The sequence below is a fragment of the Monodon monoceros genome, unplaced genomic scaffold, assembly GCF_005190385.1.
Source record: "Monodon monoceros isolate NGI ecotype Baffin Bay Population unplaced genomic scaffold, NGI_Narwhal_1 Contig2239_ctg1, whole genome shotgun sequence".
Lineage (NCBI taxonomy): Eukaryota > Metazoa > Chordata > Mammalia > Artiodactyla > Monodontidae > Monodon > Monodon monoceros.
In genome coordinates, this window is record NW_021698141.1 from 19,183 (window position 1) to 32,350 (window position 13,168).

Here is a 13,168-nt window from a genome sequence, read left to right on the forward strand (position 1 = left end):
GAAAAGATGAAAAGAGCCAAAAACTTGGAAGCAAAGGACACTCTGAATTGAAGGATTCTGGTATTCAGAAGCCTAGTGCAATGCAAGCAGCCAGATAGTATGTGATTAGTAGTGGCTAATCCAGAGGATTTTACTCCAAGACTCAGGACCATAAATAAGTCTCCTGAAATTGCTGCAAGTATAGTGTATGTACAGAAGTGCAGATTCCTCAAAAGGGTCTCCTCTGATAGACAATGGGATAATTCATGGCTTTGTGGCCCAAGTGTAGTTGGTACTGGGAGGTTTCCCCATTTCAATGAATTTTTATTTTCTACAAATGTAGAATATCTGTATTTTACTTATCAGTCTTTTTTTTTTTTTTTTAAGTTCTCCAGGCTAATAAAGACATGGTTAAGTAGTTGTAGTCCTTCTATCACTAGAGGATGCTCCTCTCAGACTAGTCAGAGGAGATTCCTTCTTTATTAAAAACAAAGTGTATTAGACAAATTGATCTTAAACATATGCCAAAGGTCTTTAATTTACCAGCAAGGGAACAAGCAAGGTGTCAAAAGAATGAGTCACTTCAGAGAGGATGGGGGTAGGAGGGAAACAGGATACTTACATTAGTAGCTAATTAGGTAAAGATCCTAATCAGTTGTGGCCCAGGAAAGCAGAAGCAAGAGGCTCTGAGGTGCCAGGGGTGTCCACAGTCCATTTCAGAAATAGAAAGCAGTGCATTCAGTAAGTTAATGGAGGCTTCCCTGGTGGTGCAGTGGTTAAGAATTCACCTGCCAATGCACGGGACACGGGTTCGAGGCCTGGCCCAGGAAGATCCCACATGCTGTCGAACGACTAAGGGCATGCACCACACTACTGAGCCTGCAGTCTAGAGCCCATGTGCCACAACTACTGAGCCCGTGCGCCTAGAGCCGGTGCTCCGCAATAAGAGAAGCCACTGCAATGACAAGCCGGCGCCGCCGCTCGCCGCAACCACAGTAAGCCTGCGTGCAGCAACGAAGACCCAACGCAGCCAAAAGTAAAAATAAACAAATAAATTTTTAAAAAAGAAAGAAAGAAGCCAATGATGTGGAGCTACCTGTGGCTGTTAATTGGAATAACAAATGTTTCTTTTCCCAGCGTAGTGTCGATAAATACAATTAATTGTAAAAGTATGAAGCAGGATCAAACAGAGGACGGCAGAGTCAAGCAGCAAACTCTGCTTATTTAAAATTAAGCAGTCACCAGTGAGTTTCTCAAGCAGTTAGCCAAAAAAAAAAAAAAAAAAAAATGCTGAATACAGTTTGCACATTCCTTAGTTTGCAGATCTTTTAAAATAACTTCCAGAGACAGCGCTAAGAAAAGAGGGCACCTTTATTTTTTCTCCACATCCCAAGTCTTCTCCTGCCTGGAGTCCTCTTTTAAGCCTAACCTGTATTCACTTCTGCGGAAAGTACCAGTCCTAGCAAAGATCACTTCTAATCAGCACGGCCTAATCTGTAATAAGCATGGACCTGATCCTCTAATTTGAAAGACTGCCCAACCAGCCGCGCGCGCGTGCGCACACACACACATACACTTTGCATTATTTTTGGCTCCATGGAACTTGCATGTCTATTTATTTATTTATTTTTGCGGTACTCAGCCCTCTCACTGTTGTGGCCTCTCCCGTTGCGGAGCACAGGCTCCGGACGCGCAGGCTCAGCGGCCAAGGCTCACGGGCCCAGCCGCTCCGCGGCATGTGGGATCTTCCCGGACCGGGGCACGAACCCGTGTCTCCTGCATCGGCAGGCGGACTCTCAACCACTGCGCCACCAGGGAAGCCCACATGTTCTATTTTTTATGTATCTTGTCTCCGCCCCCCTCAAGCCACTGTAAATTCTGTGAGGGATTTGTTTCTGATTGTTCTTTGGTATATCCCCGGAACTAAAACTGCCTAGCACACATTAGGCTCTCAGCGTTTGTGGAATGAAATGAGTGAGTGTAACACCCAGGAGTGACCAACAGAGGGCGAAAGAGAGATTCAGTGGGGGAGGAAATGAAAATGTTTTATCCCAAGCTTCGAGTACATTTCCGCAAGATTTGACTTCGCTCGGCCACCGTAGTGCTTAGGCCGGAAAAAGTACAGCTACTTCCGGCTTCCGAGGTCCGGGAAGATTGCTTTGGGCTGTTGTAAACCGAACCCCCAGATCCTAAGGCAGCTTCTTTGTGGAACAGAGGCTACGGCCCGGGGCTTAAGGCCTCCGGGTGACCCACCCGGCCGCCAGCGAGGCTGCTCGAGACACTTTCAGGGCCGGGAATAGGGAGCGTGAGTCGCCATGGCGACGCCGGCGGGGCTGGAGCGCTGGGTGCAAGACGAGCTGCACTCGGTGCTGGGACTGAGCGAGCGGCATGTGGCCCAGTTCCTCATCGGTACCGCGCAGCGCTGCGCCTCGGCAGAGGAGTTCGTGCAGCGCTTGCGAGACACCGATACCCTGGACGTCAGTGGGCCGGCCCGGGACTTCGCCTTGAGACTCTGGACCAAGGTGCGGGGTGGGGGTGGGGGTGGGGGGGCGGGCATGGGAGCGGCAGGAGAGGGGGTGGAGCGGGGGCGGCGCCCCCAGGTTATTTGTCCTGGTGAGGTCGGGCTAACTGTCCAACCGAGAATTAAGTAAGCTCAGTTCACCAGCATTTCTTCTTTGTCCGTTATCGCCTACGGGCTGGACGTCTACTTCCGTGGAGAAGATTGAGGATGGTTTAAGTGTGTTGGATTAAGCGCTATAGAGCAGTGTTTCTCAAACTTTAACAGGTACAGGATTCATCCAGGGCTTTTGTTAAAATGCGGGTTCCGATTCGGTAGGTTTGGGATGGATTCTTCGTTTCTTCATTTCTAACAAATCTAACAAGTTTACAGGTGATGGCTGGTGGTCCATAGACCATCCTTTGAATAGCGAGGCTATAGAATAGATGTGTAGGCCCGTGCTGTGGGAGGGCAGAAGGGGTGGGAGTTGGGATCGGGAAAAGCAGACCCAAAGATTCCCTGGAATTTGTCAGGTAGAGAGGGGAGAAGAGTACAGGTGTAAAGGTTAGCTCCTGGAAGACAAGACTGTATTTCTTTTTTTAATGAAATATTTTTAAAATAAATTTATTTATTTTATTTTTGGCTGCGTTGGGTCTTCGTTGCTGCACGTGGGCCTTCTCTAGTTGCGGAAAGCAGGGGCTACTCTGCGTTGCGGTGTGTGGGATTCTCATTGCAGTGGCTTCTCGTTACAGAGCATGAGCTCTAGGCTCGCAGGCTTCAATAGTTGTGGCACGTGGGCTCAGTAGTTGTGGCTTGTGGGCTCTAGAGCGTCCGCTCAGTAGTTTTGGTGCAGGGGCTTAGTTGCTCCGCGGCATGTGGGATCTTCCCAGACCAGGGCTCAAACCCATGTCCCCTACATTGGCAGGCGGATTCTTAACCACTGCGCCACCAGGGAAGCCCGACAAGACTGTATTTCTTGTCTTTGTATTCCTACCACCTACCTGCACCTTGCAGAATTAGAGCTTAGAAAGTATCCAGTAATACTAAAAGTGTTGAGCTTGTTCAGAGAATGGTGGATAACCTGGTGTGGATATCCCATAAGGTGCTTGGTGAGAAGTGAGGTTAGAATGTAAGGGATGGGAGGGTAGGAACTTTATGTTAATCTGTTTACCAGTGTATCCCTGGAGTCTGGTACAGTGCCAGGCCTCTGCACAACAATCCTGGCCAGTCCTTGGGTAGGAATGACTTAGTCATTGGGAAGAACAGAGGCTGAGCAGTTGAGAATTGGATATGAGAATGTAAACTCTGTGAGGGCAGGAGTTTTTGTCTCTTTATTTATCCCTGTATCCCTAGTACCTAGCAGTGGGTGCACGGGACAGGCTTCGATAAATGTTTGTTAAATGAACGACTGAAAAGAAGTTTGGAAGCTGAGAGGCCCTATTCAGGCTGATGGACATGGTGTGAAGCCTTGGGGAAGAGAGAGGATGAAGGCCGGTTTAAGGTCAAGTTACTCCTTAAATTAGGAACAGGGCAGAGTAGGTGGGCAGGGATCAGGAGTTGGTCACACCCCCTTATCCTCTCCTCTTCTGACAGGTCCCAAGGAAGGCTGTGGTGGAAAAGCCAGCTCGGGCAGCAGAGCGAGAGGCCAGAGCCCTGCTGGAAAAGAACCAATCCTACAGGTTGCTGGAGGACAGTGAGGAGAGCAGCGAGGAGACTGTAGGCAGGGCCGGGAGCAGTCTCCGGAAGAAGCTGAAAAAACGGAAACACCTCAGGAAGAAACGTCAGGAGGAAGAGGAAGAAGAAGAGGAGGAAGAGTTTTCTGAGAAAGGAAAGAGGAAGACACAGTAAGTCAGAAGTAGGGTGAGAGAGGATGGGGCAGGTGGATGATGGGACAGTAAGCCTCTGGATGCCCTTAGTTAATGCTCCGGGCTGGGCTGCAGGGGGAGTAAACAGCAGACGGAGAAGCCAGAGTCAGAGGATGAGTGGGAGCGGACAGAGCGAGAGCGCCTTCAGGACCTGGAGGAGCGCGATGCGTTCGCCGAGCGGGTTCGGCAGCGGGACAAGGACCGGACTCGCAACGTCCTGGAGCGGTCAGACAAGAAGGTGTGTAGGAGCAGCACGTCCCGTCAGTGCCCAGAAGATCCCTGGGTCCAGTGTGAGGTTGGGTGTGATGGCAGATAGTGATCTCTGGGAAGACAAGGGGCTGCCTCCAGTGATCTGGTCATGTCCTTGGGTCTTTGGGCTAAGGTGGCTCTCTGCTGAACCTGCAGCCCCAGAGATTCCTCAGTGAAGGGGGAACATTTCTTTGTGCCGGGGAACATTTTTTTTGCTAGGGAACATCAGGATGATACCTGTGATTCTAGAAGGGCAGTGGCTGTGGGTGTGGGGACTTTTGGCCACTCTTGCCTTCTTCTCCTAGGCTTATGAAGAGGCTCAGAAGCGCCTCAAGATGGCTGAGGAAGACCGGAAAGCCATGGTGAGTCCCAGTGCCCAGGAAGACAAAAGGAAAGACTTACTGAAGGAGTGTGGTTAAGGATAGGGAGAAAGTGTGCACAGGAAGTGCAGTGGGGCTGCTGGTGGGGTGTTGGGTCTCTGGAGGAGGGGGCTTGGTTGACAGGAGCCTGCTGAGGGTGGATTAAGTTGTAGAGGGAAGAAAACGGCCCAGAAACCCTCTTTGACTCCTAGGATCAGATCACACTGTGTGTTAGTGAGGGGAGTGTGAGCTTTCCCTGTTCCTGAGACTTAAAGAGATGTACTCCAAAGGCAGCTGGGTGTTCAAGGGGCGGCTGCAGGACAGGGGCAGAGCAGAGTCCTGCTGCCCACGGGCATGCTGACCCCTGAGCTTGGGTACAGCATCTCCACATACCTTCTTACCACCTGATCCCTCCGTGCCCCACGGGGCCTTGTGATCTCCCACTGGTTTCCTGATTTGGTCTTCTCACTGCACGGGGACAGAGCCCTTGTAATTCATAAACTGGACTTGTTATGGGGTTAGCCTAGGTAGGGTTGCAGTTTTCCAAAGGCCTGGTCTTCCCATTAAGTCACACTTAGATTTCCCCAAAGAATTTTGAGGCTCTTGGTGTCCTGAAAATGGCCTAGTGGCCATCAGCTCTCTCCTGACATATCCATCTCAGCTCACACCCCACAAAGTGACTGTGGCCAGACTTCTGAGACATCTCTCGTTGCTGGTGTAGTGTTTTTACTTTCCTGAATTTTTCTTTTCTTTTTCAATTATGAAAATTTTCAAACAAATAGGAAAGTTGAAAGAATAGTATAAGGCAATTTTTAAAAAATTTTATTTATTTATTTATTTATATTTTGGCTGAGTTGGGTCTTTGTTGCTGCGCGTGGGCTTTCTCTAGTTGCAGCGATGGGGGCCTATTCTTCATTATGGTGCGCGGCCTTCTCACTGCGGTGGCTTCTCTTGTTGTGGATCACGGGCTGTAGGCATACAGGCTTCAGTAGTTGTGGCGTGTGGGCTCTAGAGCGCAGGCTCAGTAGTTGTGGCGCACGGGCTTAGTTGCTCCGTGGCATGTGGGATCTTCCCAGACCAGGGCTCGAACCTGTGTTCCCTGCATTGGCAGGCGGATTCTTACCCTTGCGCCACCAGAGAAGTCCCTGCAATGCCTATGTAAATGGCGGCTTTTTTCTTTTCCTCTCTTTTTGAACCATTTAAAAGTTTTAGACATCATGGCATTTTGTCCCATCAGCATGTACCTGGTAAGATATTTCTCTAAAACCACAGTGCCTTTGTCACACCCAGGCAGATGTTTCTCATATATCAACTAAGAACCTGCCTACAGTAAGATTTCTCCAGTTACCCCAAAATGTCTTTAATAACTGCTTTTTGCAAACTGGAATCCAGTCAGGGTTCACGCATTGCATTTGGTTGTTAGGTTTCTTCAGTTTGTTTCACTTCCGCCTTCTCTCTCTTTCTTTCTGTCTCATCTTGTACCGTGTCCTACATTCTGGATTTATCTGATCCTTATCTTGTGGTATTAAGTTCTGTCCCAGTGCTTTCTTTAAAGTGGAAATTGGGTCCACAGCTTGCTTAGACTCAGATTAAACAGCTGTGGCAGCAACACCTCTTGGGTGGTGATGTGCACGTCATATCAGGGGGACACACTGTCCAGCTGTGTGCGCGTTAGTGCTGGTATCCTTCCTGCCAACAGCCTCTCAGCTAATGGTTTAGCAACCACTGCTAATCCTTTCCTGAATCACTTATGTCATGGGGGATTGCAAAGTAGTGATTTTTGGATCCTGACATTCCTTCTACATTTATCAGTTAGCCTTTTTATATAAAGAAGAACTTTTCCTCAACAACAAGGAATGGGCTACAGTGCCTTCCTCAAAGTGAGGGCAAATGCTTAATTGTTTCCTTTTAATTACTAATTTTCAGAGTAAAGAGTCTGCTGTAATATTCACCTCACCGGTGACAGAAGTTTTTTTCCTGTTGTTTGTACGCATGTCATGTTGGACTCATGAATTTTTACTTCTCAGTATTTTATAATTGCATATCGTTATTCTTTTTGATGCTCAAATTGTCCTGATTTCTTGCCCATATTTTAAAAAGACATCCATCTGCCTCACCCATCAGGCCGAAGGAGTATTTGATTGTGGTACTCAGATCAGGTCATGAGCATAAACTCCATTTTAAGACGTGATAGAACAAACAAGAAAAACCAAGCAATTAAATCAGGGCCCCCAAGGGGAGGGCAGCAGTGGGGTTTTGTTGCTGCAGTAGAGGAGCTTGTTGTGAACACAGGGAAGATTGTGTTGCCACAGTGGGAGGGCTTAGGGTTAGGGTCCAGAAAGGCCTTCAGCATGTGGCCAGTCTTCTGTCATCCACAGTGTGTCCTGAAAAACCTGTATTGAAAGGAAACACGTAGAAGCCAAATGACCCATTGTCTGAGGGGGAGAAGTTAGTCCCCGAGCTAAACATCCCTCATTACATTTTGCCTCACAGAACCACTCTCTGATGCTTCCAACCTTTTTGTGTGTGATTTATTTTTCCCTTTTCCTCAAACTGCAGTCATTTGGTTCAAGACCGGGGAGCATATCACTGGGGAGGAAGAATACCTATTTTTGGCTCACCCAGGGTTTCCAACTGTCTCAGTTGTTTTCAGTTTGAGACCTGTGCTTCCAAATGCTGGTATCAGCTGTTATGTTTTTCCCCTTTCCACTAAGTCGAATAAAACAGCAAGAGTACAATATAAAATATGCACATAATCACCTTAGCTCTAGTGAATTTATATTGGTAAAGATGGTCAGGCTGCCTGGAAGGACGTCCAGCTGGGTCCTCCTGCTGGACAGCAGCGTGTGGGCCCAGCGTTGGGCATGTCGTCAGTCACGTTGTCCAGTGCAGAGGGAAGGAAGGTAGAGGACACATCTTTAGGTTCTCTTGCCGGCCTGTCGGAGGTTGTCACTCTTAGGGGTATGTGAGGAAAAGGGTCACTCTTCCAGCGAGAAGAGGCTCTGACTGCCCTGGGCTGACCCAGGTCCCTGAGCTGCGGAAGAAATCCCGCCGAGAATACCTGGCCAAGCGGGAGCGCGAGAAGCTTGAGGACCTGGAGGCCGAGCTGGTGGACGAGGAGTTCCTCTTTGGGGATGTGGAGCTGAGCCAACATGAGCGGCGTGAGCTCAGATACAAGCGGCGAGTGCGGGATCTGGCCCGGGAGTACCGGGCGGCTGGGGAGCAGGAGAAGCTGGAGGCCACCAATCGTTACCACATGCCCGAGGAGACGCGAGGACAGGTGAGGCGAGGGGGTTACCGCTTCAGCCCCGGTCCCCGAGCAGATGGGAGGGAAGGCTTCCGGGGCTTGGGCGGTGGCTTGGCTGGCCCCTTCCTTGCCTTGCCTTTCTCTGGGGGCGGGGGTAGCGGCTGGGGAGGGGGTGCTGGGCAGAGAGGGCAGCTCTGTCTCCACGTGCCCCTCTCTCTTTAGCCAGCACGAGCGGTGGATCTAGTGGAGGAGGAGTCCGGTGCCCCTGGGGAGGAGCAGCGGCGCTGGGAGGAGGCCCGGCTTGGGGCAGCGTCCCTGAAGTTTGGGGCCCGAGATGCTGCCTCCCAGGAGCCCAAGTATCAGCTGGTGCTGGAGGAAGAGGAGACCATTGAGTTCGTCCGGGCCACTCAGCTCCAGGGTGATGAGGTGAGGGGGTGGGCGCTGGGATGTCCCGAGGAGTGTGGGAGCCGGCCCTGAAACTCACAGCCCTTCTCCTCCTTCTCAGGAGCCGTCAGCCCCACCCGTTCCAACCCAGGCCCAGCAGAAGGAGTCCATCCAGGTGGTCCGCCGCAGCCTCCCGGTGTTCCCGTTCCGCGAGGAGCTGCTGGCCGCCATTGCTAGCCATCAGGTCCTCATCATCGAAGGCGAGACAGGCTCGGGCAAGACCACCCAAATCCCACAGTACCTCTTTGAGGAGGTATGGCAGCCTCAGCCTCCGCTGGCACTGACCGGCACAGTCCTGTCAGCATCTTTACGTGGGATTTTGAGTAGTCACTTTCCTTCTGTATTTCAGTCCTTTAGTCTTTTCTGCTAAGTGGTGAGGTTCTCGAGAATAAGGACCACACCCTTTTCATGCTTCTGTTCACACTTCCTGCCACGGTGTCCATGCCCGATAGGTGTTCTGTAGGTTAGTGTTGGAAGGAGGTATAGACGGTTAGATGGTGGCGTGTGGGTGTGAACATGGACCCCGCTCCACCAGCCCGGCCTCTGCTCCTCCTCAGGGCCAAGGAATGAGGAGTGAAAAGACTTTTCCTGCTTTTTTACCTTCCCTTGATCCCCTTGCTTTTGGGTCTGCCCAGCCGGTCAGTCCTTTTCCAGCTTGAATCTCGCATAGCCCCGAACTTGATGACCCAAAGGGCTGGCACTGCCTAGGGCTGGGTGAGGACCCTTTGTGGGCCCTGGGTCTGCCATCCTATCTGTTTGCCCTTCTTGTCTGGTTTTCTGCTCTGTCTGTTTCTCTGTTCCCCCTGCCCTGCATTTCCAACTTCTCTGAATTGCTGGGCCCCAGCTGCATATTTGTCAAAAGGAAAGCCGCCTCTTTCTTCTTGTCATGCAGGGTTACACAAAGAAAGGTGTGAAGATTGCCTGCACCCAGCCCCGGAGAGTGGCAGCCATGAGTGTGGCTGCCCGAGTGGCCCGGGAGATGGGTGTGAAGCTTGGGAATGAGGTGAGATCTGTGGGGACTGAGGGACGAGGGGAGCCCCTAGGGTCTGGGACTCAGCCCCCGCTGCCTGCAGGTCCCCTCAACCTCCACCGGTCCAGGTGCTCACCCTTGTCCCTTTGCCCTCCCTTCTGGGGGCAACAGCCCAACTGTCGATCACTAATGGCCCACATGACAGGTCGGCTACAGCATCCGCTTTGAGGACTGCACATCAGAGCGAACTGTCCTGCGCTACATGACGGATGGGATGCTTCTCCGGGAGTTCCTCTCTGAGCCTGACCTTGCGAGTTACAGGTACGCACAGGCCCCCCAGCTCCCACGAGAGGGGGCGCTGCCCGCCTTCACCTCCCTCCGGTCTGCTGCCCTCCTGTTCTTCAGTACCCTCCTTTATCTCCTTTAATCTTTGGCTTTTCCCTCCTATTTTCCCACCTGGCCATTTTGGCCATTGTTTTCTCTTCTGATTTATCCACCAGTTCTTTTTTCTTAAATTATTTATTTATCTATTTTTGGCTGTGTTGGGTCTTCGTTGCTGCGCACGGGCTTTCTCTAGCTGTGGCGAGCAGGGGCTACTCTTCGTTGCGGTGCACGGGCTTCTCATTGCGGTGGCTTCTCTTGTTGTGGAGCACGGGCTCTAGGTGCATGGGCTTCAGTAGTTGTAGCACGTGGGCTCAGTAGTTGTGGCTCCTGCACTCTATAGAGCGCAGGCTCAGTAGTTGTGGCGCATGGGCTTAGTTGCTCCACGGCATGTGGGATCTCCCTGGACCAGGGTCTGAACCTGTGTCCCCTGCCTTGGCAGGCGGATTCTTAACCACTGCGCTACCTGGGAAGTCCTGTCCACCAGTTTTTGAATCTTTTTGGTTCGAACAGTCTTATAACTGAGATGGGCCCGGAGGGTAGAAGAGGCTACAGAGAAAGCCTTTCTGTGTCTCCCCAATTGTTCCCAGAGTTCAGAAAACAACCAGGATGGTAGAATGGTGCTGTGGCTACTTGAGAAGCCACGTGAAGACCACTTGCAAAAACTTAGAATGTTAAGCTTGGAGGGGAAAACTCAGACATCCTGGTTCCCTCTAAATATGTGAAGGGCTATTATTACATGAGAAAGGGACCAGACTTGTTTTATGTGACCCCAGAGAGCACAGCTAGGAGCCATGGGGGAGGTTACAGGGAGGCGGATTTCAGATCAATACCGACAAGCCATAGTGTGGCAGAGATTGCGGGGGCTGTCAGAGTGCTTGCGCCCTGACTCTTAAGCCTCTGGCCCACATCTTGGAGTGGCTTGATCTGTGAATAATGAGTTCTCAGTGCCAGCATTGGCCAAGCAGGGGTTGGATGAGCATGTCTTGTGGGGAAGAAGTGATTCATGGATGGGATGAGGGTGGAGCCAGGCCAGCTGAGCAGTACTTGCCTTTTCAGCTCTTAGGAGACTGGATTTCCGGTCCTAGAAGGTTACACTGGAGCAATGGGACAGATATGATTTGGTCCTTTTCTCAGAGGAAAAACCTCTGAGAACCCATGGAGGCCACCTAATGCGAGAGTGTTCAGGCTGTGGGGTTTTCCCATCACGCCAGCCTGCTTTGTGAAATGGCTGAGGACTTCACCATCATGGTCACAGTTAGGCACAAAGGGTTGAAGTGGGGGATGAGCTCCTGCGGGCTTGGCAGGAAATCCAAAGACTAGAGCAGGGAGAAAGAAGGTGACACACATATAGCTAAGTTACGAGGAGACCAAGAAGCCTGCAGAGTCCTCTCAGGTTGGGGTGGGAGGGCTCATCCGGCCCCTCTCTCCAGAAAGAGGCATCAGGGCCAATCAGGGATGCACGGCAGGTGCCCCAGAGGACCCCGGGGGCTTCGGGGCTGTTCACATCGTGGTGCTTCAGGTGTCTGTTCCTTCCTAGCCAGGCTGGGGGCCTGTCCTCTCATCCGGCGACCCCAGTGTCCCCTCCTGCATTAGCCACCTCCCCTTGCTCACTGGTGACCCCGTTCCTTCCTCAGCGTGGTGATGGTGGATGAGGCCCACGAACGGACCCTGCACACAGACATTCTCTTTGGGTTGATCAAGGATGTTGCTCGATTCCGACCTGAGCTCAAGGTCCTGGTGGCTTCAGCCACACTGGACACTGCCCGCTTTTCCACCTTCTTTGACGACGCCCCCGTCTTCCGGATCCCTGGACGCAGGTTTCCAGTTGACATCTTCTATACCAAGGTGCCCCCTCAGGGAGGTTGGGCTTAAGAGTGAAGGCAGTGGAGCCTTTGAAGGAGATTGTCCCAAGGAGGGGAGGACGGGATGGAGAGTCCAAAGGGAAACTGGGGTAAAGTGTATGTCGAGCTGGGAGGAGAGGAAGGGATTTGCCTGAGCAGGTGGCCTTCCTGCGGCCCTGCCTCCTCCCCCACAGGCCCCGGAGGCAGACTACCTGGAGGCCTGCGTGGTGTCTGTGCTGCAGATTCACGTGACCCAGCCCCCGGGCGACATCCTGGTGTTCCTGACGGGACAGGTGCGTGATGTGGGGGGGGGGGGTGATGTGTGAACCCCAGGGGAAGACAGGGCTGGCAGGTCAGCCTCTCGTGACTCTGGGTCCCACACAGCTCTCCCCACCCAAATCCAGGAGGAGATTGAGGCTGCCTGTGAGATGCTCCAGGATCGCTGCCGCCGCCTGGGCTCCAAAATCCGGGAGCTCCTGGTGCTGCCCATTTACGCCAACCTGCCTTCCGATATGCAGGCGCGGATCTTCCAGCCCACGCCCCCTGGGGCACGGAAGGTCAGTTGGAGAAACCCACATTCTTCACCCCTGTGGTTCACGCAACTAGTAGTGAAAAGGAAAGTGTGTGCCTGCCCTGTGCAAGGTGTGTCCTGGGCACTGCTGCAGCTGCGAGGCGGGGTGGCAGTTCCTTGCCTCTGGAGCTGGAGAGAGAGGGTGATGACAGCGGGAATGGCGAGATAGCCAAATGTGTGATCCAGAAAGTGAGCGTGGTAGAGGTGCAGAGGAGAAGGGAGGCCCTTGGTGTGCCAGGAGGTGGGATTTGGTCTGGAGGACCTTTAGGGAAGATGATGGGGGAATATCAGAGGAAGGCTTAAGGGGTGTCTGAAGTCAGAGTACTCCAACAGGCTTAGGGGAAGGCTCACATGGTGAAGTAGTGGGAGACAGCCTAAAAACAACTTTGAATGGTGATCAGAGAGGGCCTTTGATGGCAGGAGGAAGAGTGTGGACTTTAGACCAGTTAGTGGCCATCGAAGGATTTTGAGCAAAGATGTAACTTTTCATTCAACAAATATTTAAAGAGTTCCTCCCACGTTCCAGGTACTGTTCTAGGGGATGAGGATACAGCAATGAACAACACAAGTCGCTAGCCTCCTGGAGTTTAGTCTAATGTAAGTTAGGAGACAGTGAGCACATGAACGCCTGATATCGATTCGTGGCAAATGCTCTGAAGAGTCACAGTGCGGCATGGGAAGACGGAGGCTGACCCTGGGCTGTCAGGAGAGGAACGGCAGGAAGGGATTTTCCTTAGGGTGTAGGGAAGGCCTCTCCCTCTC

The 13,168-nt window shown here is 51.9% G+C and overlaps 1 protein-coding gene across 4 annotated transcripts; it reads left to right on the forward strand.

Moving 5' to 3' along the window:
- Window positions 1-2,109: 2,109 nt before the first annotated feature.
- On the forward strand, window positions 2,110-13,081 carry LOC114894816 (pre-mRNA-splicing factor ATP-dependent RNA helicase DHX16). 4 transcript variants are annotated; one of them, XM_029222079.1, is made up of 13 exons: window positions 2,110-2,501; window positions 4,070-4,320; window positions 4,417-4,579; window positions 4,896-4,952; window positions 7,975-8,229; window positions 8,419-8,622; window positions 8,702-8,893; window positions 9,533-9,643; window positions 9,816-9,931; window positions 11,629-11,839; window positions 12,030-12,128; window positions 12,220-12,392; window positions 12,933-12,987. In XM_029222079.1, the coding sequence occupies exons 1-13, from the start codon at window positions 2,295-2,297 to the stop codon at window positions 12,949-12,951; spliced, it is 2,058 nt and encodes a 685-aa protein (XP_029077912.1). In that variant the 5' UTR covers window positions 2,110-2,294; the 3' UTR covers window positions 12,952-12,987. The 4 variants fall into 4 exon arrangements, with proteins under 4 accessions (XP_029077912.1, XP_029077999.1, XP_029077825.1 ...); XM_029222166.1 differs by having other exon boundaries at window positions 12,240-12,392; XM_029221992.1 differs by having other exon boundaries at window positions 12,220-13,081.
- The last annotated feature ends 87 nt before the right edge of the window (window positions 13,082-13,168 follow it).

Coding starts and splice junctions, on each gene's coding strand:
- LOC114894816 (XM_029221910.1), top strand. CDS start 2,295: ATGGCGACGCCGGCGGGGCTGGAGCGCTGGGTGCAAGACGAGCTGCAC. Junction 8,230..8,418: donor CCGAGGAGACGCGAGGACAG/GTGAGGCGAGGG, acceptor CTCTCTCTTTAG/CCAGCACGAGCGGTGGATCT. Junction 9,932..11,628: donor CCTGACCTTGCGAGTTACAG/GTACGCACAGGC, acceptor TTCCTTCCTCAG/CGTGGTGATGGTGGATGAGG.